A 25218-nucleotide genomic window follows, 5' to 3' on the forward strand; every position below is an offset into this window, starting at 1 on the left:
CGGTGTGACCGCTATAACGAAAATTCTCCCAAACTATTAAGAGTAAGCTTATCCATCGCTTAGCAACTGGCCACACTGCATCGTATATAAGCCGACGAATCCCGAATTTTGTTGTTGTTCTTCAAACAGCTGAGCGGCGGACGGATATTTGTTGTTGCTCCGCCCGGGAAGCTGCGCAACGGAGAACGCGAAAAATAATAAAACGCAAAAAATAGCCAAAATTAAAATCGTCGCAAGTGCAGCTGCAAACAACAGTAATAATTCGCGGAGCCAAGGGACAAGCAATTTAAATTGCGTACAGTGTAGAAATCCAATTGGAAGTTCGGCTGGGAGTCCCAAATTCGTATTGATTTTCTTGTTTGTGTGTGCGCGGGTCCGTGAAAAAGGCAACAAAAGCAAAGCCACCACTTCCAGACTTCCCAATCAGCCACTTCCTTTTCTTCCACCTAGTGGTAATCATTGCCAATTGGAACCGCGATCGTTGCCTTCCAGCGACAACAAAAACAGCAATGTAGCAAGTGTATTTGACGCTTGTAGTTGTAGTTATTAAACAAGATAAAGTGCGAGAAAGAGAGGGAGATAGACAACAACAAAAGCGAAAGTTTTATTGAGGAGTGCGTAGATGTGTATGTGTGTGTGCATGTGAGCTATTGCGAAAAATTGTTGATAAATATTGGCCGTTATAAATGTGAATTCAAATGCAAATATTCGCCGATGAAAAGGGTGTTTCCGCAAAAATCCGTTGATTAATTATAAATGCAGGGAGTGGCCGGCTAAGTTGGATTTTTTCGGCTAAACTTGCAGCGGAGCAGCAGCGACAAAATGTGGATACCTTCGAACAACAAATACGGAGTTGGTGAGTAAATAATAAAAGTGGGCGGTGTGCCACCCACTTTTCCGAGCCACCCAACCACCCCCCGCTGGGCGTCACGTGCGCGGCCTTTGTTTTTATTGCTGCCTTTTGCGGCGATTCACGCGTTTTTCCGCGAAACGCCGGATACCATGCCAACCACCCCCGCACTTTTCCGAGCGGGGAGGAAAAGCGATTTTTCTACTTATTTTTGTACACAAACTGTTTGTAGCATCATCATCCCCCAGCTCACCGCACCTCCCCCCTTTCCGACCAGCGTGTAGTGTATCTCAAAGAGATTTCCCTGTTTGTTGTTGCTGCCGCCGCGCTGCGATTTGATGTGTTTATACACACAGTTCTCCCCGCGCTCAGTTTTCCCGCACAGCGCTCGGCTGTCGCGTTGCCAATTTCCCCCCAGCCCAGGTGTTGCCAATTTAAATGCTTTCGTAATTACGAACACCTAGAAAAATGTTTATTTCGCAAGCAAAACATATATTGTTCCAAGTTCATTTGGTTGATTTCGATTTGAAAAGTTTCTCTGATTCTGATCTGAAAGTAATTGTATTTTAGTTAAATTTCCTATTATGCTAATATGAAACATACTTGGTAGATAGAATATAGAAAGGAGAAAGAAAGGGGAATCTAAACTCTTGCTATGCTTGCTATGGACTTTATTTCGTTACACATTTTACTTGGAATATGTTGCTGTTTTCTCCTGATTAGTTATAAGACATATCTATTATCAAGCTTTTAGCAGAATAAATAAACAGCAAATATATTTTCCCCTGCACTACGGTCTACATTTCAACGGTTACCACTGTGTAACCGGCGTGGAAAATCAAGTTGCGTGTTGTGATAACACACATGCGAACAATACAAGAGTGGATCTTGGGTATTCTTTGGGCAGCACAATGTGCTGGTTTTGGTTTCTCCTCGTCTGGGATGCTCCATTATCTCCGCATTCGTCGCACTTCTCGCTTCAATGGCAGCGCTTAACAAATTACTGAGGGGACAGGGCAGGGAAGTAGTCAACAAAATAAAATAAGACAAAATAAAATAAAATAAAAGAGCCAGCGAACGACAACGGATGATTTGCGATGTACTACGTACAGCATCTTCAGTGGCAGACTCTGTGCCAAGTTTTATTCATTGTGCCGCTTCAATGGGTTTTCCTCGCCCAAATAAGCACCAATATTCATTGTTTATGGGATGCTCTACCCAAGGGAATATGTCCTGCGATGTAACGCTTAAAATGTTCCAATAAAATGAATAATTATTGCTTGATCAGTTTGGCATTCTATATTGTTTTTATCTTGGTGATAAAGGGTATGCAGTATTCGTCAGTACCATCCAAGTACTCTTCATTACAGCTCCGTTTTTGTGCTCCAGTCGCTCCAGTTCGCCATCAATCGTGGAGACAGCTATTGGCTGCTGTGCGCTGACATTTGCTCCACATTCAACCCGGCAGAGATTGACATGAGAGCGGTCAGAGTTTACACAAATCAATCAGTCAGTCAGTCATCGGGCAATCCAGCGATCTAGGCTGGTTTAGCATCATTAGCGATTCGAGGCGCTGCCCAGCCAACGCCCTAACCTTGCACAATGCCCAGACCCGCCTTCTTGCGCCCACTTTGGACCCACTTCCTTGGTTCCCGGCCCACTGTCCTCCTCCTGTCCTTTCATCTGGGAGCGCCACGTGCTGGCCAACTGCAACTGCTGGGCAATGACTTCATTACCAGCGCGCTCTTTGTCCGCAGCCCTTGGTTCTGCACTTCTTCCCCTATAAGTAATTACTGTACCGCTGCTGCTGCACACACAGTCGAACATCAATAACTTGAAAGCTGAAACCGCCATCTGTCACGGGGAGTATATGGCGAATCATCTTTCAAATGTATCAGGCTTTTACTCATGTTTACATTCAGTTTTTGTATATTGAGTTCGCACATGAAACTGAAAGCACTTGGGAAAAATATTTACTATTGCAATACTTCTTTCATAAACTTAGGGAATAGTTTAATAGACTCTACATAAAGGAAATAAAATATTATATACAATCTAGATGGATGATTGTAAAGTATGGTTATAGAGCTGTTCAAAATCCCTGTTAGCTGAATTGGCTGAATGGAAATTTTTGGTAGCTTTTATTAAGTTTACCAACTTGAGTTTCAAAAGGTTCAATTCAGCGAGGTCGGACTGTAGCTGTGGCCTCAATTGCGCAGTGAGTCGCGTGCACAATGGTGACAATTCCGCGGAGCAACCCTCGCAAATCTGGACCTGGCCATGCGGGTCACTCCGTTCGGGAGTTGGCGAACTTAGATTCGAAGCTGAAAGTTTACGCAACTTTTTGCCAAAAAATCTGAATGAATCTGCGGGGATGAAGGGCAGCGGCGGAAAGGGACAGGCCTGCGGCACCGGATGTTGCCGCTCCGACTTTCCGCCTGTCTTTCTGCCTTTTCCAGCGAATTCCGCTGTCGCAGCGGCAATTTCAGTTTCAACTTTAATTTAATATTCATTTTATGCATTTGGCCGCACAAATTTGTGCAGCGCTTCCTTCCTTCAGAATAACACACAACCAACCGCACACACACACACACACACGAGTGCGCATAAAATTGATTCATTTCCATTGTTTAATATGCTCGGCGGGCGCGCTTCTTTTGCATTTATTTTCCGATTCGAGTGGTGCGTACGGAACACTCGTCCATTTGAGTTGTACTTCCATAATTCGTCTTTAACGATTTATTTATGAATTGCCATTTGCGGGACACACGGCGTATGATTAACAGGCCGCGCGCACGCACACTCGAAATTTATCAGTATAACGCATTTGGGCGCATTATCGGTCACACTACCTTCCGGATGGATGGATGGATGGATGGAAGGGGTGTCGGTGACCCCGTCCGCGGACTGATTTATGTAAATGCCAGGTCTAGGCAAGGTACCTATCCAGTGATAGGCAACCCCCAACGGAAGTAGCCGCCCCTGCCATCGATAAGCCAGGTGCGATAAGCGGTTAGATGGAAGTGAGGTAAATGTACTGAACAAATAGCGAACAAGTTCTTCCTGCCGGCGATTAATGGCCATTAACAGTTGGCGGTTATTGATGGGCATGAAATGTAAGTTTCCCAAAATGAGCAATCAAATGCGCGCCATGTGGACTCAAAGTGCTATAAGTAATTACATGCGAAAACAAAATGCAAACAGTAACAAAAAACAAACGGGTGTGCGAGCACTCAATTGAGTGGCATATATGAAATGCATTTAATTACATCGAGAGATACAAAATGCATATAATAAGCAAATATTTCAGGCCCCAACCACACGTACACATATGTATATGTATCTGTGTATCCACATACCCGTTTTTACTCCAACCGACGGCACCAGCTCACAATTGCAATGAAATCCACTTGACAATGGATGGAAGTGCGCTTTGTTCAGCTGGGAGTTCGCCTCACATGCACAGATAGTGCTCCAGCATCCATTCATTCATTTATCCAACTCTATTGTTCAGACAATGCCTGTGATAATGACATCTGATTGACATTTGGGTCATACTTCCTCCTTCGAACAGGTTTCAATCGATTCCGCCAAACAGAAGGCACTTAATAGGACTCGAATTTTAAATATAAAATGATGATACATAATGTGAAGTCTTTACAAAATGAGTCACATGTAACAATAAAAGTTTATATTACTAATTTGCGATGAAACTTCAAGGTCAGTGAGATGTATCTTTCTGTAGCTCTATATCCAAATTTCATGTGGTAATAGTTTTGATGATGATTTTGCTCCATTTCATAACTCGTTTGCTTTAAACGACCACTTTATACTTAAACTGGATTATTTTAAGCAATATTTGTGTGCGAAATACGCATTAAATCATACAAACTGGGGTCATAAACGTGTCATGGATATTTATTTATACGTTTTTCTTAGTTTGCCTGAGTTTTGGGGCGCAGTTTCGAGGATCTAAGCCTTGCTCTGGTCATAACTGCCTGGAGTAGCAATAACCCTAAACGATTAGGAGCTAATTTTAGTGGTTTAGGCCAGCCACTTGACCCACATTCCGGTGGTTTCCCTTTCCGCAGTCGGCGAGCGAGTTCCACTTTGTCGGCGACCTCATATTGCTGGCTATAACACAATTAATTAATTAAATTCTTAAGCCTCCCCAGTGGCACACGAGTGCAGGGGCGTCGCAGGGGGGGAGGGGTCAAGTGTGAAGAAGATGGGCCCCCTCACGCCCAGCTCATTTAATCCACTTGCAGCTGAGCTGCGACTGCGGTTTGAGTCACACAGCGAGTAGTAGTAGTAGTGCAGCAGGCAGTGCTCTTTCATTTAATTTAAAATTATTTTCCGCCTAGGGAACCCCTGCCACCCGCCAGCCCGCCTCTTCCATTTGCCATGCACTTGCCTTAACGACTTTTTTATTTAAATACGTTTGTTGACATTGCGGACTTGTTGGAGTGGGCATTGTGTCCTCCGTTCCGTTCCGTTCCGCTCCTTCCTTCCCAGCTATCTCCCCCAGCTTTGCCCCTTTGTGACCGGGCACACAAAAGGAGTGATGTAAGCCGAGCCTTTTGGGATATTGCATTCATCGTAAAAGTAATTATGCGGCGCGGCCTACGATGATCCTGCCAATTTCCAGTGGCACTTCAAGTCAACTTTATGAAATTTAATATTAAATTCCCCTAAGCTGGCTAAATGCTCATTAAAACTATGCATGCACTCGGCGAAAGGGGTTAATTTAGGCAGAGGATATAGAAGAGAACATTTAGACGTGCTTTTCTACTACTAGATACATCCCAAAGATTTAATCCTTTTCTATCTTCCTCTTCAGTTAATCTGAATTAAGTTGTTGTAGTACCTTTGGCTTTTAAGATCCTGCTTCGGCTTCTTTAACCCTTTTCTGCGAGTGTACTTGCGGCGGGTTTTTCCAGTTGGCTTTGAGTTTTAGCTGCTTGCCAAGCCGACGCCTTCCTAATGTGACTGACCTAAATAGTGCAAACGCTTGGCTGGCACTTTGCCTACTGCGTTGTGGAATCCGGGATGTGTGAGAACGTACACTCAGCAAAAATGCGGATGCTACACGCAAACGAACTAATGAAGGAGCTTACTATCCTTTCAATAAAGGAATCATGCTGCTGTCTTTATTCTTTTAAAAGTCTTCATATATGGAGCTTCTTGCTTGAAGTTTTTATCTCATACTTGATATTTCTATAAATTTAAAGCACCGCCATATTTTGCGAGTGCCAAAGTGTGGGTATGTGTGCTCATTTGCTGGAGTGTTTGCCTGCGAAGACTGAAGTGCCAGGAACGGAGGTCTTCAACTGGCATTTTAAATTATAAAATACTTGCTATTTAGCGTCTCCAGAATTCATTTAAATCGGGCTACCGCATTCGCGACGAGCAGCTCAAATTGAAGCCAGTTAGAGGCGGTTGTCGAATGCTATAGCTGAAATACTGAAAGCTGAGTGAAGTGGAGTGGAGTTGGGGCAAAGGCAGCAGCAGCAGCAGCAGCCATAAAGCACTCGCAGCTGCAACAGCAACAGCATCTACAGTAGCAGCAGCAACAGCCACAGTAGCAACAACAGGAAGCAGTTTGCCCATTTTCATGGCACTGAAGCATTTCATTTTCATTTCTCCGGCCTCCGCCGAATCCCCCTCCATCCGTCTATCTGTCTGTCTGGGCGTGCGTTTTATTAGCTCCTTTCGTTGATATGCTCATGCCGTGCTCGCTCGTTTGTCTTTCAACAAGGGAGCCCCGCATCCACATCCACAGCCACATATACACCCACATGCACAGCAACAGCCACCCGGCCCCACAGACACCATCACCACCGCCACCAGTAGCACCACCATCCACATCCACATCAGCACCACCCTAGCCGAAGCAAAAAGCAGAAGCAGCAGAATCAGAAGGCCGGCTTCCTCGGCTTGCGGCGCCTCCCAGACTACAGAGTGTGCCTTGCATTTGTAATTGATACACGGCGAAAAATCGGACATGCCCCGTTCAGAATACAAATGAAGAACCCAAAGATCGAGAATGATGGGGAAGAAATTTCTTGCTAATGCCGAGGTTTACGTTGTAATCCTACAAATCATTAAGGCATGAATATTTATGAATCCCGCAAATCGTTTTACAACGACTCACCTGTTTACAATTCCTTTATTTTAAAGGGTTTATTTTAGGATTATATTTTAATTGAACACAGTACTTAGAATATCCCAAAGATTCCAAACAGCAGAATGTGTTGCTTGGCCTAGTAAATTCCAAGCATAATTTCAATCTAAAGTTGCCAGTGTAATCGTTGCCATAGCCACCATATCCAGCATTGCGGATATATCCCACAGCTCGCAGAGCCCGGCGATGTGGCTCCAGTTAGAGCTCTGCTTGGCAGCGGGCTCCTTGGCACTTGGGTCTTGCTGAATCCATCCACGAGCCAAAGTGTTCGATTGCCGGCGTGGCCAAGTGCTGCTCATTGTTCCGTGTTCCCGACAAAGAGAGACACCCCCATATACACACTAAGGCTCCATAAAAATACTCACATTCGGATGCATGTATTTTCCTTTCGCAGCCATTTGCCTATTTATAGTTGAAGTATTTATTGTTGCCGGGCCACTCGTGGCATGCTCAAGTGGCCACTCGAGGGGGCACTTTAATTGCCACGCCGTCCATCCTGGGGCAATGTCATGGCCAAGAAGTGGCAACGCAACTGGTTGTAATCCAGCCGCTTCTTGGACTGTAGCTTTTCCTGCTCTCATTTTCATTAACACATTTTCCCATTTCTTCGCCAACAGCCATCCACAACTGGCACGGCGATGTCCGGTTCGGCCTGGCACTGGATGTCGGCGATTCCGTGGACATTGTGGAGGAGTGCAAGCACTGGTACCGCGGCTCCTGCCCCCGAAAGTCCCGGGCAGTGGGTCTCTTCCCCAAGACCTACATACATATCAAGGACCTCTCGAAAATCGATCCTGTGGTTGCCGAATGCACGCAGGTCCTGCGCGAATGGTCTGAGATCTGGAAGCGTCTCTATGTGGTAAGTGGTTATAGTTCCAACCACTTGGTTCATTTGATAAACTTCCCATTCGTAATCTTTTTCAGGATCGCGAAGCGTACAAGTTCCAAACCCTGCGCAAAGTTATGTTTTCCATATTGGAAAGTCGGAGGGAACTCCTTAGTGCCACCATGACCCAGGATCAAACTCTGGAGCTTCAGATGGTTGTGGTTTCCAAGATAGATTGGGGCAATCGGTAAGTGATATAGAGATATTGGGAGCTAATGAAAACACTCATAGCTTATTAAAGATAGGCTTTCGTGGATTCGCGTTTCATGTAAAGAAACTTAAAGTGGTTCTGGAGGGTTTCCCTTGTTTATAAGTACTCTCAACAAATGCGTAGTACTAAAGTTCTAAATCGCAGCTTTTTTCATAAACAATGGAAAATCCGACCTTCGGGATTGAGAAATCCAAAACCACAATCGCTTCCCGCCCACTGATAACTACTGGGTTTAGCTGAAATTGTATATAGAATATTTATTACAACTTTGAACTTAGATAGCTTGGGTTCTCTTTTGCTTTATGTAAAATGTGTTCTTTTCTAGCAATAATCACAATAATTTTGTTATAAACAAAATTGCTTAAAATTACGATATATCTGTAGACTAAATGTTAGGACAAAAATAGCGGGAGCATTGTGTATACTCGTTTAAATATTCATAATCATATTCCTCGTCGTACTCGTACCATTCGATTACTACAATTTTATATAGATCAACGTTTCGTGAGCGTGCGTGAGCGGTAAGCAGATATAGCTGCATAGGTATTCCTCGATCCGAACTATCCATCTGTCCACTATCGAGCTAAATGCTAAACTTAGGTGTATATTTTAAATGGCGCATCATTGTCAACGACCTAACTACGATACCAAGTAGCAAAATCGTTTTATGGGATATCCTCGATCGTCGTTCAATCATCTTCAACCTACAAATTGCACGGTCTGCCTGTGTCCCTCTCGTTTTTTATGATATTTTTTTTGTTTTCATTTTTATTTGATTTATTGTTTTGTATCTTCTCACTCTGTGGCTCACCTCGTGTCAATAAGGACTGCACCTGTCTTTCGCTTGCCTAGGACCAAATTCAAAGATTGTTTCCTTATAATTTTGCTAAATATATTTCGCACAGAACATTACTGAGTTGGATCTCCGAAAGTGCAATTGCTGATTCGTTCTCTTGCAGTCTTAGTGGTAGAAATGGAAATGCCTAACCTCATGACACACAACTCTCTCTATCTCCCCCCTACAAATATTATTGAGAAATCATTGAAATCATTGTTTTGAAGCCAATCCCTGGCCACGGGCTCATGTCTCCGTCTCCTTGCCGCCGCCGAAGGTCTCTACGGGCGGATAAATCGGATGGCTGATGGGGTTCATTTCCAGGGTCGATGGTGCGGATGGTGTTCGGGATGCTCCTAGCAGACCGCAGAGCTGCTGCAGCATGTCACTGTAGGATCTTGTGCTGAGGTTCTGGCTTAGGAAGTGCAAGATCAGGAAGTCGCCAATCTGTTGAGAAAACCAAAAACGAATTAATATACAACTCATGTAGGGTATTTCAGCTGAGCACCCACCTCCAAACGCCTGACCAGTCCGGCGATTTCCTTGCGTTGTCCCGAGCGATAAGAACGCTTGATGATGGTCTCCCGGGTGGTGGGCATCATGATAACCACCAGTGAATAGAGCACAGCCACGCCGGAGATGGTGGCCAAGATGATAAACCAGAACCTATAGAAGGTAATAAAGGTTAAAGATCCCTTCAAAGAGTAACAACGCACTCAACTACTTACCAAATGAAGATGTAGATCTTCTCGTTGAGGATATTCAGTGCCAGCACACAGAGAGTGTCGTGCTTCTGGACCGATCCACTGGGACCGAATTTGTGGAACGTGCACTTGGTGAGCCGGGGAAAGATCTCGATCATCGGATCGAAGCGCTTGTCCTGATCCATGTTGGAGAACTTGAGCACATCCGTGCCGTAGGACATGAAAGCACCGCCCAGAAACTTATCCACCATAAAGATATTCACAATCACGTTGATGAAGTTAAGCAGTTCGCAGAAAAAGTATGCGAACGAGTAGCCGTTGTGGGTGTTCAAACTGTTCACGAAGTACTTGAGGATCCGGTCCTGGCGATCACGCCGATAGTCATCCGGCACACTGACCATGCCGCGCAGTCCATCGGTGATCATGCGGATCTTGCCGTCCTCCATGTTCTTCCAAACCCAGTGGGGCACGTAGAACATGAGCCCCTGAAATAATTTACAGATTAGTTTGGTCGGAAGCGGGAATTACAATAAATTAAAGAAACCACATTTGTCACGTTTAAAGCGAACAGCATGTGATAGGCCACAGTCATACTAAGACTTCAATTAAGTTCACTTTATCTACAGACAAGATGGAACTTTTCGTATTGCAAGATTGCTCATCATCATGTAAATTGGGAAAGCGTGGGGAATTATTCAATTAAATACTGCTCCTATGGATTTCATAGGATGTAAACAATTCAAATTGTAAATCTTTCCCAAGTACTTCTTACAAATATTACTTCGCGCTTCACTCACCTGGAAGAATAGCACGAATGGCACCCATTGATAGTAGCTGTGATAGCGCTTCTCGTGGCCGTACTCATTGATCAATCCTGGACCAGCCACGTCCGTTCCGATTTGCCGATGCTGCTGGCCAGGTATCGTGTACGTGTAGGTGATCCAGCAGAAGGTGTTGATCACGTGCATCGGAATGGCGCCGTCGTTGATGCAACTTATGGGATCGCCTGCAAGCGCAGAGATAGAGATAATTTTTTTAGATATGCACTCGACCTCGTCGCAATTCAGATCAAGGGAAACGCAAGCGCATTCCTCGCCAGAAACCTTCTCGCCAGCCGTTCGTCAACGTCAAGTGCCATTAGGGCAATCTCTGGTGGTCTGGTGGAGCTGGCTCCACGGTCCCAATTTGTCGACGCTGTGGGTGCGGTAACGACTATGCTACGGTTACATTTATTATGGCTGCAGACGTGCCATAGGTAAACCTGCAACATTCAGCTGGATGGACGGACGGACGAACAGATAGACAGCCTTTTTTTTGGGTGCGCCCCAACTTTATCGTTCACTGTGACTCCCCCTGCTCCAACTCCTCCTCCTTCTCGCTCCTCCCCCTTTTGGACAAACAAAGTGGATACAAATGGAGCTGCAGACGAAGGTGGAGCGGGCTGGATGGGGAATTCCCAGAACCAACCGTCAATATTTGACTGTGGTTTTGTCAGTTGTTCACTTTTGGAGCACTTCTTTTAATGCACAAATATTTGGATTGAAGCTGCGATGGCTTTGCGCTGCCTAGATCAGATTGAAGTCTCGTAAAATGGGTTTTAAAGTCAGGAAGTTTTCAATGGAGCATAATTTAAACCACAAAACGTTTGAAAACTATTTGTTGCTAATTCTGATTTATGATAACGCTAAGCATTTGTTTGTTCATGGCCTTTAGTCTTATCACCCTTTTTCGAATGAAGTGAAATAATTGCTTCGAGTTTAATACAGAGCTCGCTTAAAAGTGCGTGGGAATGTAAAATCATATTAATAACAAGTACCATTATGTAAGACACCATTCACTGAGCCCAGCTGGAGCCAGATACATTGATTTTCACGCCAATTTCTGGCGAGGCACAGGCCAGCACCACCACCCGTGGCGACCGAGGAATGAGTCATTCGAATAATGGCTTTAGCTGAAATCCGATGAGCGTGTTGCGGTCAATTTGTGAAAGCTCTGCACGCGTTTATGCCTCCGTTCCGAAGAGCTCGGATTCAAATGGGTCGAATCGTATTTCTTGGAATTTAGTGCTGCATTAGCAGCATTGCAGCAATTGCAAAAGCAAACTGACGAACTGGGCTACTCAAGTGCTAAACACTTGCATAGCTGCACTAATTTTCAGTAGGTGCTAACTCACCGATCAGATTGTTCGCGGTGACGATGATGCAACAGGTGAACAGAATGGCCGTCGTGATCCTGTAGTGGCAGCGGAAAACCATGTTGTCGATGACCGCCTTGTCCAGCAGATAGCGTATCTTGATGAAGCCGGACACAGCCGAGACCATGCCAAAGACCGCCATGTTGATGGTTGGTGTGCTGCTGCAACGAAGCTAACTGCAAGTGGAGGAGAGAGCATTAATGAGATGAGCAGCGGGGCACTGTGAGAAATGGGCATAGAGTTCCTAATTGCGCTAAATTATTAACAATGCGTTTATTGATTCAAATCTGTGTTGCTTTTCTTTTGTTAGGATATCGGAGTTATCTTTTGTGGAGTGCATTGCAATCTGCCTTATTTCTTGTGCCACACTTTATTGTGCTCTGTGTGTTTGCCTTGTGCGTTATCTAGGACAGACATGACATATTCCAAATTATTTCACCACCCTGCCTCACATACACGTCCATACTTCCTCCCCACTACTCCCAATCTGAGCTCCAGTGCCAGTCCATGTTCACATGCCATACTATGGCATACCATACTATTCCATCGCTTGTCGGGGGCTCTCGGCGTTATCGTCGACAAGCCGCACTTACAATTAAGTAAGTGCTTGGGCAGTGCCGGAATTGTTTGTCGGGAGCGTAGCTATTTCTCTTTCTAACTGAATAATGCGAGTATGTTGTGCAATCTAATCTAATCTGCGCTAAGCTCCAGGTCCAGGTTGAATGCCCTGCCCTCGCCCGGTACCCCCGTGCGGTCCCCAAAAGTACTAGATGGCTAACAAGTTCATCTCAAGAACTCGGCTCTCAGAACCGGTACAGCTTTTTGTCAACCCACGCATAAATTTCACTTTGTCCCCATGCCGACGGAGACCGAAATCCCAAGGGGTTTTGTTTTCTTTTCCCACTTTTTGGACTTTTGTATGTGCTTTTTGGGTTTCGAGTTGGGTTTTTCGATTTCGGCTCGCCGTGGATCAGGTTCTGGTTGGCTTTCTTCTCGGCTCTTTTGTTTATATGCAAATTTTTTTGTGTTTCGGGCTATTGTGTGTTTTATGTGTGTGTTTTGGCTGTATTTCATTTCGGCACGACAGATCGCATCGTATATAACTCCGAATCCGAATCGGAATCGGAATCCGTAACTCCGAGAGCGAAACGCACACAGCAACACTGCGCCGCACGCAGGGCGCATAGAGTCGTCTCTGTCGCACGCATGCGAGCGGCAATTAAAGTCGCAAAGTATCTGTATCTGCGGAACGGCAGCTACTCCTTTTAAATGCATCAGCTTCTGCACTGAACATTCAATCTTACCACGCACACAGCGCCACGAACGGCACTCACACAGATACGCGGAGAGCACTTCATTTCGGGCCAACTTCAATGCTGGCCTTTTTCTTTCAATAACTCTTTTTTCCCTCTTTTTTTCGAAAAAGACAAAAAAAAGAAACTGGTTTTAAGGTATTTTCTTTTTGGGAGCGGAGCTGAGCGGTCGCGATCGGATCCGATCGGTTGTTGCCACTGTTCTCTCTCATTTTGTGTCGTTTTCCTTGGTGTTTTGTTTTTTTCTCCTTTTTTTCCTGAAGGTGTTGCTACCAAGATTGGCAACAGCAACCTGCCAGTTGGCCAGAACCGAACTGCGACGACCCCTTCGCACACTTAAGTGATTCTTTTGCTCCTGCTGGAGTCGAAGTAGCTCCGCTTTTCAGAGCTCTCCGCTCGCATTTAAATTTATTGCTGCCACTTTGACACTTCGGAAACGGGTTTTCGCTCCCAGTATTTATAATTTCTGGCTGGTTTTTTGGTTGTTTTTTGTTTGTTTTTAACTTTGTTGCAGATGCGAGATTTCTATTATACACAAGTACAAACACACAGATACACTCAGACACAGACAGACTCAGCTGGAATTGCACTCGCAACTGCATTTGATGGTGGTGTGCGTGCAGCTTGGTGGTTGCTCAGTGGTGCTGAGCTGTGATTTCAGACCACTCAGTGGTGCCCATACCCGTATCCGTATCTCGAAAATGTGCAGCTGCTCTCAGCGGCGTTCAAAAACCTACTGAAAACCAAGTCACCGAGCTCGAAACCGAACGATCCATTGTATAAGTGCCTCCCGAGCCGAGAGAGAGAGTCGTTCTTGCGATCTGGGTGGTTTTCCTCCCTCTCCGGCGGAACCAGCGATCCCAGCTGGTTCACGCTCCCAGTTCGAAATTACGCTCAAGCTGCATTCGCGCATTGCCTTTTACCTGAGCCGAGAGACCCGGTGTTGTTACCTGTAGAAGTATTTGGTGCCGAGGTGCAGAGGACCCACCCAACCACCTCAGGTCGCTTAGGTAGTTCTCGCTCAGATAGCTCGATTCCCAGATTTTCCCTCGATCTTGAAACGACTTGAACAAGGCCCAATAACATCTGGATTTGAAATCTGTAAATCCATTGATTAGTTTGGTCTCTGGGTGGAGGGGGTAATTTTATACAACTTTATCAGCTAGATTTGGATTTTAGATTAGGTTAGGGTAGCTTAAATAGTCGCAGTTCAAGTCGGCGAAGAGCAGACAAAGATTTTGGAACACAATGGGTCACAACTGGAACACTCAATAAAAGAGTTAAAGAACAAAAGATATATTTAAGACTTGGGCAGCGTTCAAGAAAACAAAACTGTATATGTACCAATAGCTTGCTGAAAATCTCTCTCCTTATTTAAGTGATTTTATTACGTATAGCATTCAATTTTAAAATTATTGCATCACAAAGCCTTTTTATTGAATATAGTACTACAAGTACTGGAAAACTTGAAGTCTTTAGTACGTACTTTTAGTTCTTATGCAATCGCTAGACCATGCAATTATTTATCCTTCTATCAATCACTTCTAAATTAATGGGACCTCGTATCCAAACTCAAGTAAGTAAAAGTAATGAGGTGGACCCCAAGTGCATTCCAATTAATTCCTCGGAACTTGGAGCTGCCTGTTCGTTTAATTTATCGCTTTTTCCACATCCAGCGAGTCCTCTGACAGCACAGACGCCGCTCTGAAGGGTCCGCCAAGTGGGTCTAAGGAACTATTCGTCGTTATATTCCAGGCCCATATACACGTCGTGGCCGATCGCACACAGATGCGATCTCAGTGTATAAGGTTCCGAAATGAAGATCCATTTGCATGCTGAGAGCTAGACAAGCAACGCCAAACTTGTTGCCAGGCCTTCCTCCCATTTCCCTGGGATCTGGGCTCCAAATTCTCCCCCCCCTCGAGTTTCAAGTTCCAAGTCCGAAACCTGCAACTCCTTGGCCCGATGGAATGACTCAGCTCGGTGGCTTTGGCCCGCCGCGATCTTCGGTCTTGGCCATAATGAAATGGCATTTCGAAATGGCTGCTGCTGCTGGTGGTGCTGCTGTTTCCATGTCCTGAACCGCTGCGCTCCACTTCGCCTCCCTGCGCGTTGCACTGTTTGTTTATTGAGGGTTCCCGATGCCGGTTACCATGCCCTTATCCCTATGCTCCCTGGCCAGGCCTCTTGCCTGTGGCCTGTCGCCTCTCGCCAGAAATGTATCTGCCAGCTACACCTTTTATAAAGACATTAAATACGAAATATATGGCATGTGTGATTGTGATATGCCGTGTATCTGGGCCGCTGGTGAGACCAAACCCATAGATACAATGCAATCGAACGCGTTGTCGCTATTGCTTTTGTTTGTGGTTGACAGCCCTGCTTATCGAAGTGTAAATAATTAAATTTTTCTGTATCGTCTGGTTCTCCATCTTGTTGTGTCTTCTCGTTTCTCCTCCGCCTTTTTTGTTGTTTTTTTTTGTTGTGTCATATCTTCATAGATTTCCAACACTTTAGGCGAGGCTTAATTAAAAAAGCATTTGTTAATTTGATAAGCAAAGCAGGGGTTGGCATTTTTGGGGAATACATTTGGCTGCTTCCCTTTCCCTTCACCTGTTGAGCTTTGGGTCAGGCACTTAATTAAAAGCGACTTAAAGTGTTCATTACCAGCAGGGCTACCGTTTGTATTTTTGCGGGTCCCAGGCAGCCGCGCACGCGCTCCTCTCATATTCGTATCCATGAGATACATTTTCGAGTCGCAGTGCTTCATTTGGTCACGTCAACTCAGAGCCACGGCTCCCGGCGTAACAGAGGTGGCTCGAACCCCACACAAACCTATATATCTCTATATGGCCAGAGAGCCAAACATGCCATTCCTCAGAGACCGAGACCCATAGATCTTGCTCTCCGAGGTCTCTACTATAGCACCATTGTTTCTCTACTGGTTCCGGTTCCAAAATGGAGAATCTCTCTGGAAATCCCTCCTCTCTCTCTCTCTCTCTCTCTATCGCTCTTTCTCATTTTGAATTTCACCTGAGCCGGAGCGAAGCCGTTTAGGCCTCGTTAACAGCAAAACGGCTTCTTCGGCTTGTTCTGGAGCTGGAGGTTGGATGGTAAAAGATGCCTGGCTCTCTCGCTGCGTAAGCCAGGTAGAAGGCGCAGCGTAGCCGAGGTAGCAGCATCGTCAACATATTGCCGATGACGTTGGACGTTGGCCACAACCTGGCTGTGAATGTGAACCTGGCCGAAACTCCGCTCCTCCTCTGCTCTCCGCTCCCCACCGCTCTTCTTGCTCCTCTCGCATGCGCCACCGGAATGCCGTGAACCCATTAGCTGGTGTAGTTTTTTGTGTACCTCATCTGGCTGGATCGGCTGTAAGCAGCCGAAATTTATGCGTCATGCGGGCCATGCGATGTGTGTCCAAGATCCGTGGCTGATCATCGCCATCATCATCATGTAAATTCCAATCGGTAGCCACCGTACGAAACAGCAGGCACGTACAGGCCATAGATAGTGTGAAGTTAATGATCGACCCAATCCATTTAGATACGATCTTTGGCGATAGAACTCGATTGATTTTCGATTTGAGCTACTTTCCGAAAGTTGAGTGGAGTCGTGACAGGTTCTCAGGCTGCCTTGGCACTGATTCATTCTATTTGCATGAGTTCTACGAATTACTCAGACTCCGTGGAACTTGATAGTCTACTGGTTCTATTGTAACCTTTGCGTATTAAACACAAACGATACATACTTTGCAGATAGGTTTATTGAAATTATTAAGAAATATCATGTAATACACAACAATACAGAAATAGTTAAACCATCTTGAATTCTTTACTTTAAAACGATTATTTAATTTACTCACTTTTATACACTATACCCCCAGAAGCAATGTTTTATGGGGTCTCCCTCTTAAAAATTGCCTAAAATAAATCTTCATTCCCTTCGCGGTGTGTTCTATTTTGGGTTTATACCCAGCTGATTAATGATGATCACCCATGATGACTGACCAAATTTGTATTTAATTCTCGGCGCTCCGCACGACTCCGTCAAGCGACAATTAATTACGAATGCGTCAATTTTCTTAAAGCTCTAATGGTTTTCCAAACAACCAGCCTGATTGCATACGAAGGGATCCCCTCGAGCGCCCGCTCCCACGATCCATTAATTGAAATGTGTGTTTTGCACCGGAACGTGACAAAGTGGCAAAGTTGTTTTAGCTGGGTGTTTCCTTCCCTGATATCGCTATCAATCAACCGGCAAATGCTTTCCGATCTTTGCAGCAAACTCGGCCTTGACTTGGTGCCCAGGGAGGGACCACTGGCGGTGGATCCACATGGCATTGGCATCGTGAAGCTCTACAATGTCCACGTGAGCAGTGCTGATAACGCCAAGGCCTCCTCGGTAACAATGGTAATGGAATCCAATGGGATTGTTGTAATAACTCTTAATTTGATAACCCACAGAGTCGGGGAACTTTGAGGAGGAAGACGCAGCGCAAGATACTCACCCACCACCTGTACTTTTGCATGCGCGATTTTGGGCATCGGATCGGTGGCGATGATGCGGAGGTCTACTTTTTCCTTTATGATGGCAGTCACATGCGACCGCTGTCCGAACGGTTTCTGGTCAAAATCTCCAAGGATGGTTTCTCCAATTACATTGAAAGGTTGCACAGCAACTGCACGGTGTTCACTGACTTGGGTATGGGAGCTATCGCATCAATATGTTATGTGATCTTAACCATTTTACATCTTCAGGTGCCGCTGATCTCAATGAGGAACTTTACCTGGTGGCGGTGGTCATGCGCGTGGGCAAGATCATTCAGTCGGACTCAATCAAAAAGATCGAGAAGGGTGGCACGTTGGGTCATGGTCCAACCTTCCGTCGACCATTTGGAGTGGGTGTTCTCTCGCTGGGCGACATTGCACACTTCGATAGCAGTCTGGAGCAGTCCTCCGATGAGCGGGAGTATAGCTTCAAGCTGTTCCAGTGCGAGGAGAAGGACTTTCACCTGCTGCCCGAACTGATTATCAAGAAATCGAGCGGGAAGTACTCGCCCATTCAAACGAGTCAGGGAACTCAGGGCATTGTTGTGTCTCTGAAGCTCCTGCACGGTGGGCTGGGTCAGGCGCGTCAGGAGCAGCCGCTGCTCTTCCAGAGCTCTACGATAACCAGGAAGATGGGCTTCCCGGATGTCATCATGCCCGGAGATGTCCGCAACGATCTCTTCCTAAATCTGGAGCGGGGCGAATTCGAGCGCGGTGGAAAGAATACGGGGAAGAATATCCTCGTTACGGTTGTGGTGCTCGATGTGGCAGGTAATGTTCTTACCGACTGCCTTTGGGGTGCCTCCGGCATGGAATCCCAGCCGCAGTACCGGTCCATGATCCTGTACCACCAGAATGCCCCCAGTTGGAATGAGATGTTGCGCCTCAGTGTGCCGATCGACAAGTTTTCAACGGCTCATGTGCGGTTTGAGTTCCGGCACTGTTCGACGAGGGATAAGACGGAACCGAAGCTATTCGCCTTCAGCTTTGCCAGACTAATGGACACCGGAGGTGCCACTTTGGGCGACGGCCTGCACGAGTTGTATGTGTACAAGTGCGAGGATCCCGCAAAGCTTCAGGTATCCAACTATCTGCGGTTGCAGTGTAGACCCCGCGATGCACAGGCCAAAATGGATTGTGGCGGTTGCTTCAGTCGCAGTTCCAAAGAAGTGTTCGTCCTGCGTTCCCTGCTCTGCTCCACGAAGCTGACCCAGAACGCTGACCTTCTCTCGCTGCTGCAGTGGCGCACATATCCCGAAACGATTCAGGACTCGCTGACGGGAGTCCTTCGGCTCAACGATGAAGAGCTGGTCAAGTTCCTGCAGGACGTGCTGGACGCCCTGTTTGCCATGTTCTCCAATGAGGAGGGTAACAGCACCCAGCACTCGGGGCTGGTCTTCCATGTCCTAGTAAGCATCTTCAGCCTGTTGCAGAGCAACAAGTTCCAACATTTTCGGCCGGTGATGAACGAGTACATCGAGAATCATTTTGCGGCTGCTTTGGTTTACAAAGGACTCATCACCTCAGTGGAGCACATGGCCGTGTTCATGACCAAGGCAGAGCACCCAGACCCATTCCAGAAGTGCTTCGGTTCCCTGGAGTACATATTCAAGTTGCTAATCCAGTCGAGGAAACTGTTTGCCAGGGCAACAGGTGGGCAGTATGAGGACTCGTTCAAGCGGGACCTCCACTCTCTTTTTACGGCCCTCAATGGAATGCTGGCTGTGCCCTCGTACGATGTCATTATCCCCACCCAGGAGGCCCTGCTTAATTCGACGGGAGTGGTACTGGAGCAATTGAAGGACACACTGCCCGCTCCAGAGTTGGGCATGCTGGCGCGAAATATGTTGGACGCCATTCCCCGGGGAGCTCCCATTCGGTTAATTCAGGCGAAATTGCATGCTGTCAAGGATCTGGTATCTGGGGAGTTGTTCCACGAGGATGGTATGTTACATTAGTGGAAAGTAATATCCTATTTTCCTAATTAACAATTCCATTTCAGATTCCCGCACTGTGGTTCTCTCGGTGGCCTGCAAGCACCTGCGCATGCATCTCAGTCGCCGCGATGAACTGCGTCTGTGTGCTGAGATTCTCTCGGAGATTCTTAGCCAACTGTACGATTTACAGAAGGAGCAGCGCGACAAGGTGACCAACACCTTACAGCACGACCTGGACTCTCTGTGCAAAAATATACTGGGCATTCTTATCCGTACTATAAGCATAATAATGGAGGGATCCAATGCAGTTCTGCCGCAGTTGGTTTCCTGTCTCTTGGGCTTGCTGCAGCTGCTCGACGAGACCCACTACAAGCGCTACTGGGACGAGCTGAGTCCCAACAAAGATCCGCGGGATCTGAAGGAGTTCCTGAGCAAATCACTGTTGGTGTACGAGGAACTGTTGACGCAGGACTGGCATGTGTTCCCCAACGATTGGCTGGTAATGAAACTTGCCGCCAACGATGTGCTGCGCATGTCGCTGGAGGAGTTCGCTAAGCCTCTGGTCTACCGATTCTTGGGACCACAGGCCTTCGATTCGCAGCTCTGGTGGAGCTACTTCAGTCTGGCTGTTGCCTTCTTGACACAGCCCTCCCTGCAGTTGGAGCAATATAGGGAGCCCAAGAGACTGAAGATACTCCACTCGCATGGAGACATGCGGGTGCTCATGGGCTTCCAGATACTCAGCATGTGGTCGCAGCTGGGTGAGCAGAAGCTGCACTTTATTCCATCTATGGTGGGTCCATTCCTGGAGGTCACTTTGGTACCGGAGCCAGCCTTGCGGAAGGCCACACTATCGGTCTTTTACGACATGATGCAGTGCGAGCAGGTGGGTTGCTGGGACTTTATCGTTTCAACCATGGGTATTTAATGTGAATCTACTCAAGCAGGCTGCTCGTGGTTCGTTCCGCCTGGTGGAGAGCGAACTGATTGACAAGCTGGACCTGCTCATCAGCGAGAACAAGGGCGACGACGAGTACAGGGAGCTGTTCAGCACCATGTAAGTTGCAAAACATGCTTTACGGCAAAATGTTGTACATAAATGTTTGTAAATGTCTGTAAATATACATATATGACTCACTTCACACTCATTGCAATCGCCATCCATAAAAAGGGAACATCTCAGCTTGGTGTAAGTTTAACTTAGTGCAATTTTTTCCTTGCCTTAAATGTAGTTCATTTCGCTGGTTCATTTGTTGTATATTTTATTTGTTTGTAACCTTACCCTTTGGCGGTGTTTAAGGCGTAAAGTAATACTAGTTATTGTGTGCTATTAGTTTGCTGGAGAAAGTCCAAGTGGAGAACCCCAACTGGAAGGAGGCTGGCATCGCTTTCATAGCCTCAGTCACCAGACTTTTGGAGCGCCTTCTGGACTATCGTAGCGTAATGCAGGGCGAGGAAAATCGGGATAAGCGCATGACCTGCACAGTCAATCTCCTTAATTTCTATAAAAACGAAATCAACCGAAAGGAGATGTATCTGAGGTGAGTCTAGGAGCAGCTAATATGTTTGTTCCAGCTTTTAATTTCATTTTAATCCTGCAGATACATTTACAAGTTGCACAACCTGCACCTGCAGGCAGAGAATTACACAGAGGCTGGCTTCACTCTGAAACTGTATGCCTCCATGCTGAGTTGGGATCGTGAGACCCAGAGCTTTGCCCCTTTCGATAATAGTGGTCAGCCAGAGTGGCAGCGCAAGGAGCGTCTATACCACGAGGTTAACCATCATCCCTACCATACATGGAATGTACACTTAACCTTAATTATGTCTTGCAGATCCTAAAATACTTCGACAAGGGAAAATGCTGGGAAAAGGGCATTCCTCTGTGCAAGGAGCTGGCTCAACTATACGAAACCCGGCGTTTTGACTATAACAAGTTGAGTGAAATACTCATTCAGGAGGCCAAATTCTTCCAGAATATCCTAACTCAGTTGCGACCGGAACCGGAATACTTCCGGGTGGGATTCTACGGAATGGGTCTGCCACTTTTTGTGCGGGTATGTGAAGAACTTTCGAAATCTCGTTTATTAAATCCACTTATGGTTATACATATTAATACTTTAGAACAAGCAATTTGTGTATCGTGGACTGGAGTACGAGAGAATTGGAGCCTTCACACAGCGTCTGCAAACGGAGTTTCCTAGTGCTCAGATCCTGGGCAACAACAGTCCGCCGGACAACGCCATTCTGAATGCTCCGGATCAGTACATACAGATCAGCAATGTAAGACCTGTTGGGGATGCACAGGCCTTGAAGACCGCAATGGTTCCAGTGCCGGAGAAAATAGCTCGTTTCTACGAGGTCAACGATGTAACCCGATTCATCTACGATCGCCCCATGTACAAGGGAACAGTTGACAAGGACAATGAGTTCAAGTCGTTGTGGATAGAACGCACCATCCTAGAGATTGCTAGTCCACTGCCAGGAATTCTACGCTGGTATGAGGTCAAGCAGAAGACGATGCAGGAGTTAACGCCGGTAGAGTACGCTTGCGAGATTATCAGCAACGCTGGCAAGGAACTGTCCGAGCTGATTGTGCAATATAAGCGCGATCCCAAGAGGAATATTAATCCCTTCTCCATGCGTCTGCAGGGCACAATCGATGCCAATGTCATGGGGGGTATAAGCAAGTACCAGGAGGCTTTCTTCTCCGAGCAGTTCCTCAAATCGCCGCAAGGTGCTGGACAGCAGGCAAATGTGCAGCGGCTGAAGGTACTGATACTGGAGCAGATTCAGATTCTGGAGCAGGCCCTCGAGCTGCACGGTCAGCTGGCGCCCAGTGGTGTCCAGCCTCTGCACAATCGTCTTTTAGAACGCTTTTCCCAGCTAAAGCAAAGTTTATCCGGCATGGGCAGACTGAAACGTCAGCACTCCGAGAGCATTGTAAATACTCCCTTGCCACCGTTGCCTACAGAGCAGCGAGTAGCCCCGGCGACAGCTTCCTCAAGTTTGAATGCGAATGCCCACTCCAACTATGTATATGATCTTGATGAGATCTACACGAGACCGGGAGACACTGTACGACCCGTGGACCCACTCAGCTCCTACCAAACACTGAGCAAGGAGAGTCTTAGTATTCCTCTGGAGGATACTGCTGCTCCTCCAGTACCAAATCGTCCTCGCTCGCAGAACTTTATTGGAAACGGATCCATGGACAGCCCGGAGGTTCCGCCGAAACGACAGCCAACATTGAATTCTCCCAATGCTCCTCCGCTGCCTCCGCGGGGCATTACACCGGACAAGAGGGCGTCAAATCCGTTGATATTCAATGACTTCGGCTCCGGAGACGCTGTGGGGCGTCGCCATTCTCAGCAGCAGCAGCAGCATGGCCAGAAGTATTCCGTTGTTGATATTAGCTACGATGATCCAGAGGCAGATCAGCAGCCGCATTCGCTGCCGCCGAACTTCCAGGATGGAAGCGGTGGACACCTAAGCGTCTGCTTTGCCCCGAATGATTTCCGGGACTCCGGCATATCTACGACTAGCTCTAGGGAACTGAACCACATGAATCTTAACAACCTGAGCGAAGACTCATCGTCGATCTCGACCATTACTGTGCAGCATCGGGAACATTGTCGCATCAGCAGCAATGGGAGTTTGGACTATAATGCCGCAGCATCAATGAACATTACACAACGAGAGAGTTCGACGAGTTCGTTTGATGTGGAGGACTTTCCAGTGCCGCCGCCGCCCATTCCGCCCAAATCCTTGGCAGTGTCAAGCAACGGGGTCAACTTTTCACTCGATGAGGCCCACTCACCGCATCCCAGCACACAAGCGAACACCACACAACTCAATCACAGTCAGCACCCAAATCAGAATCATTCCACAAACAGTCACCATCATCTACAGCAGCAGAATGGAGATGGCGATGGTTATAGCACGCTGCAGCACCCGATGAACGGGCTGGGCCTGGCTACACTTCCACCACCACCTTCTGCTGTTGAAGCGCCAATGCCGGCATCTGCAATAGCCTCATCCTCATCTAGTCATCAGCACGATGGCGGCACTTTTTGAGTTACAATATGTCGCTGCCATCATCCACCCGATCAGCCACATCAGCCACACAAGCCATCCTCATCCACGTCAACGTCGGACAGCACGGCCACGGATACGGCTTCGGAATCCACGGAATCCAGTTCGTCAACCCATTCGATGACGCCGCCACCGCCACCCCCACCGCCGCCATCGTCCTTCACTCACTTACACCATCAGATGGCAGCAACAACTCACTACTGCCAGGATTGTCTGTCCTCGCCGTCGCCACCACCCACAATCATCACGGAGCAGGCACAAGTGCATCCCACTCCGGGCTTGACCTCAGCACAGCCCCACATCGAGCACTGCTCGTGTGGATTGAGTTTCTCGGTGGTTCAGGATCAGCAGGAGCAGTTTCCCAGGCTACTCCCCACGAGGTTTTCAACGCTGGAGCGGCAGACCGATGGTTTTCAGGTGGAGCAGGTGTCCGGCTGCCAGCATCATCATCATCACCAGCACAGCCCGTTGTATCATCTCCCTCAAAGCAGTCAGGATGCACACGCTCAGACGGATTTTTCCTACGCGCAGCGCTGAAAGATATATCTATAGAACAAGTGAGGGGTCCTGGCGACCCACAGAGAGTGAGATTAAATTTCGCTAGGTTTTTACCATTATTGTTTACTTTTGTTTTTAGAAATGCTCTTAATGGAACTCACGTTCTTTTGAACTATTTTTACTCTAATTATTTTTGGTGCCAAATTTTTGCTGCAAGTCCAAAGCGCAATATAAACAAATGTTGTAATGATATAGGTTGCATATACATTTTTATTAATTTTAATATTATTTTATTTTATATAATTTTATACGGGGAATTGTCGCTAAAGTTACTAAGAAGAATGTTTAGATAAGAGAATAAAGATGAAATGATTTTTATATTGAAAGAGGATATCAAATACTGAAACCAAAATTCAGAACGCTAATCAAAAACGATCAACGCAAAATATATACACTGAAAACAAAGCAGGACACCGACAAATGTGCAATGCAGTTTTTACTTTAACGAATATAGCCATATACACAAAAATAGACATATACGCCACTACTACATATTTATATGCGAACGGCAATTAGGAATTTTAAAGTGCTACTAGCTTCATAACGAATCAGATAAGTTTTCCATTTTTGTAAATTTTTAAATAAACATATTTATATAGAGTCTTCATACATGTATGTATCTGAATATACTATAAAACGCGCATTAATCAAAAGCGTTGAACTCGTATTTAAACAACTAATCATAAACTACAACTAGTCAACCACTCGAATAAACATTAATTATTACGAAAGGAAATATAAACATATTGTCTATAAATGCATGGCGCCAATATAAGAATTTACTAAAGAATTTAATAAAGTATAACAAGTAAATTGAAAAGTTTAGCATTTTCTAATATTTTAAAACGTGGGTTTTAATTTAGCCAGAGCTGCCAACTTGGGCCACCTGACGGAAAGGCAA

At 46.3% G+C, this 25218-nt stretch overlaps 2 protein-coding genes across 4 annotated transcripts; one reads left to right on the top strand and one right to left on the bottom strand.

The window, feature by feature from the left end:
* The first annotated feature begins 64 nt into the window (after window positions 1-64).
* Window positions 65-25137, top strand: LOC6729964 (dedicator of cytokinesis protein 3). 3 transcript variants are annotated; one of them, XM_044923227.1, is made up of 13 exons: window positions 65-856; window positions 7652-7893; window positions 7959-8107; window positions 17461-17590; window positions 17644-17881; window positions 17938-19671; window positions 19730-20550; window positions 20612-20721; window positions 20836-20853; window positions 20999-21205; window positions 21266-21440; window positions 21500-21721; window positions 21789-25137. In XM_044923227.1, the coding sequence occupies exons 1-13, from the start codon at window positions 823-825 to the stop codon at window positions 23739-23741; spliced, it is 6033 nt and encodes a 2010-aa protein (XP_044779162.1). In that variant the 5' UTR covers window positions 65-822; the 3' UTR covers window positions 23742-25137. The 3 variants fall into 3 exon arrangements, with proteins under 3 accessions (XP_044779162.1, XP_039150895.1, XP_016036730.2); XM_039294961.2 differs by having other exon boundaries at window positions 66-856; window positions 17461-17581; XM_016177710.3 differs by lacking the exon at window positions 20836-20853 and having other exon boundaries at window positions 67-856; window positions 17461-17581.
* On the bottom strand, window positions 8363-13963 carry LOC6729965 (innexin inx3). Its single transcript, XM_016174516.3, has 6 exons — window positions 13860-13963; window positions 11844-12040; window positions 10468-10676; window positions 9695-10155; window positions 9479-9632; window positions 8363-9413 (listed from the first exon to the last, which is right to left on the bottom strand). Exons 2-6 carry the CDS (start codon window positions 12004-12006, stop codon window positions 9213-9215), a joined length of 1188 nt encoding a protein of 395 aa, XP_016036731.1. The 5' UTR covers window positions 12007-12040; window positions 13860-13963; the 3' UTR covers window positions 8363-9212.
* Window positions 25138-25218: the final 81 nt, after the last annotated feature.

This window comes from Drosophila simulans, chromosome 3R (genome assembly GCF_016746395.2).
Source record: "Drosophila simulans strain w501 chromosome 3R, Prin_Dsim_3.1, whole genome shotgun sequence".
Lineage (NCBI taxonomy): Eukaryota > Metazoa > Arthropoda > Insecta > Diptera > Drosophilidae > Drosophila > Drosophila simulans.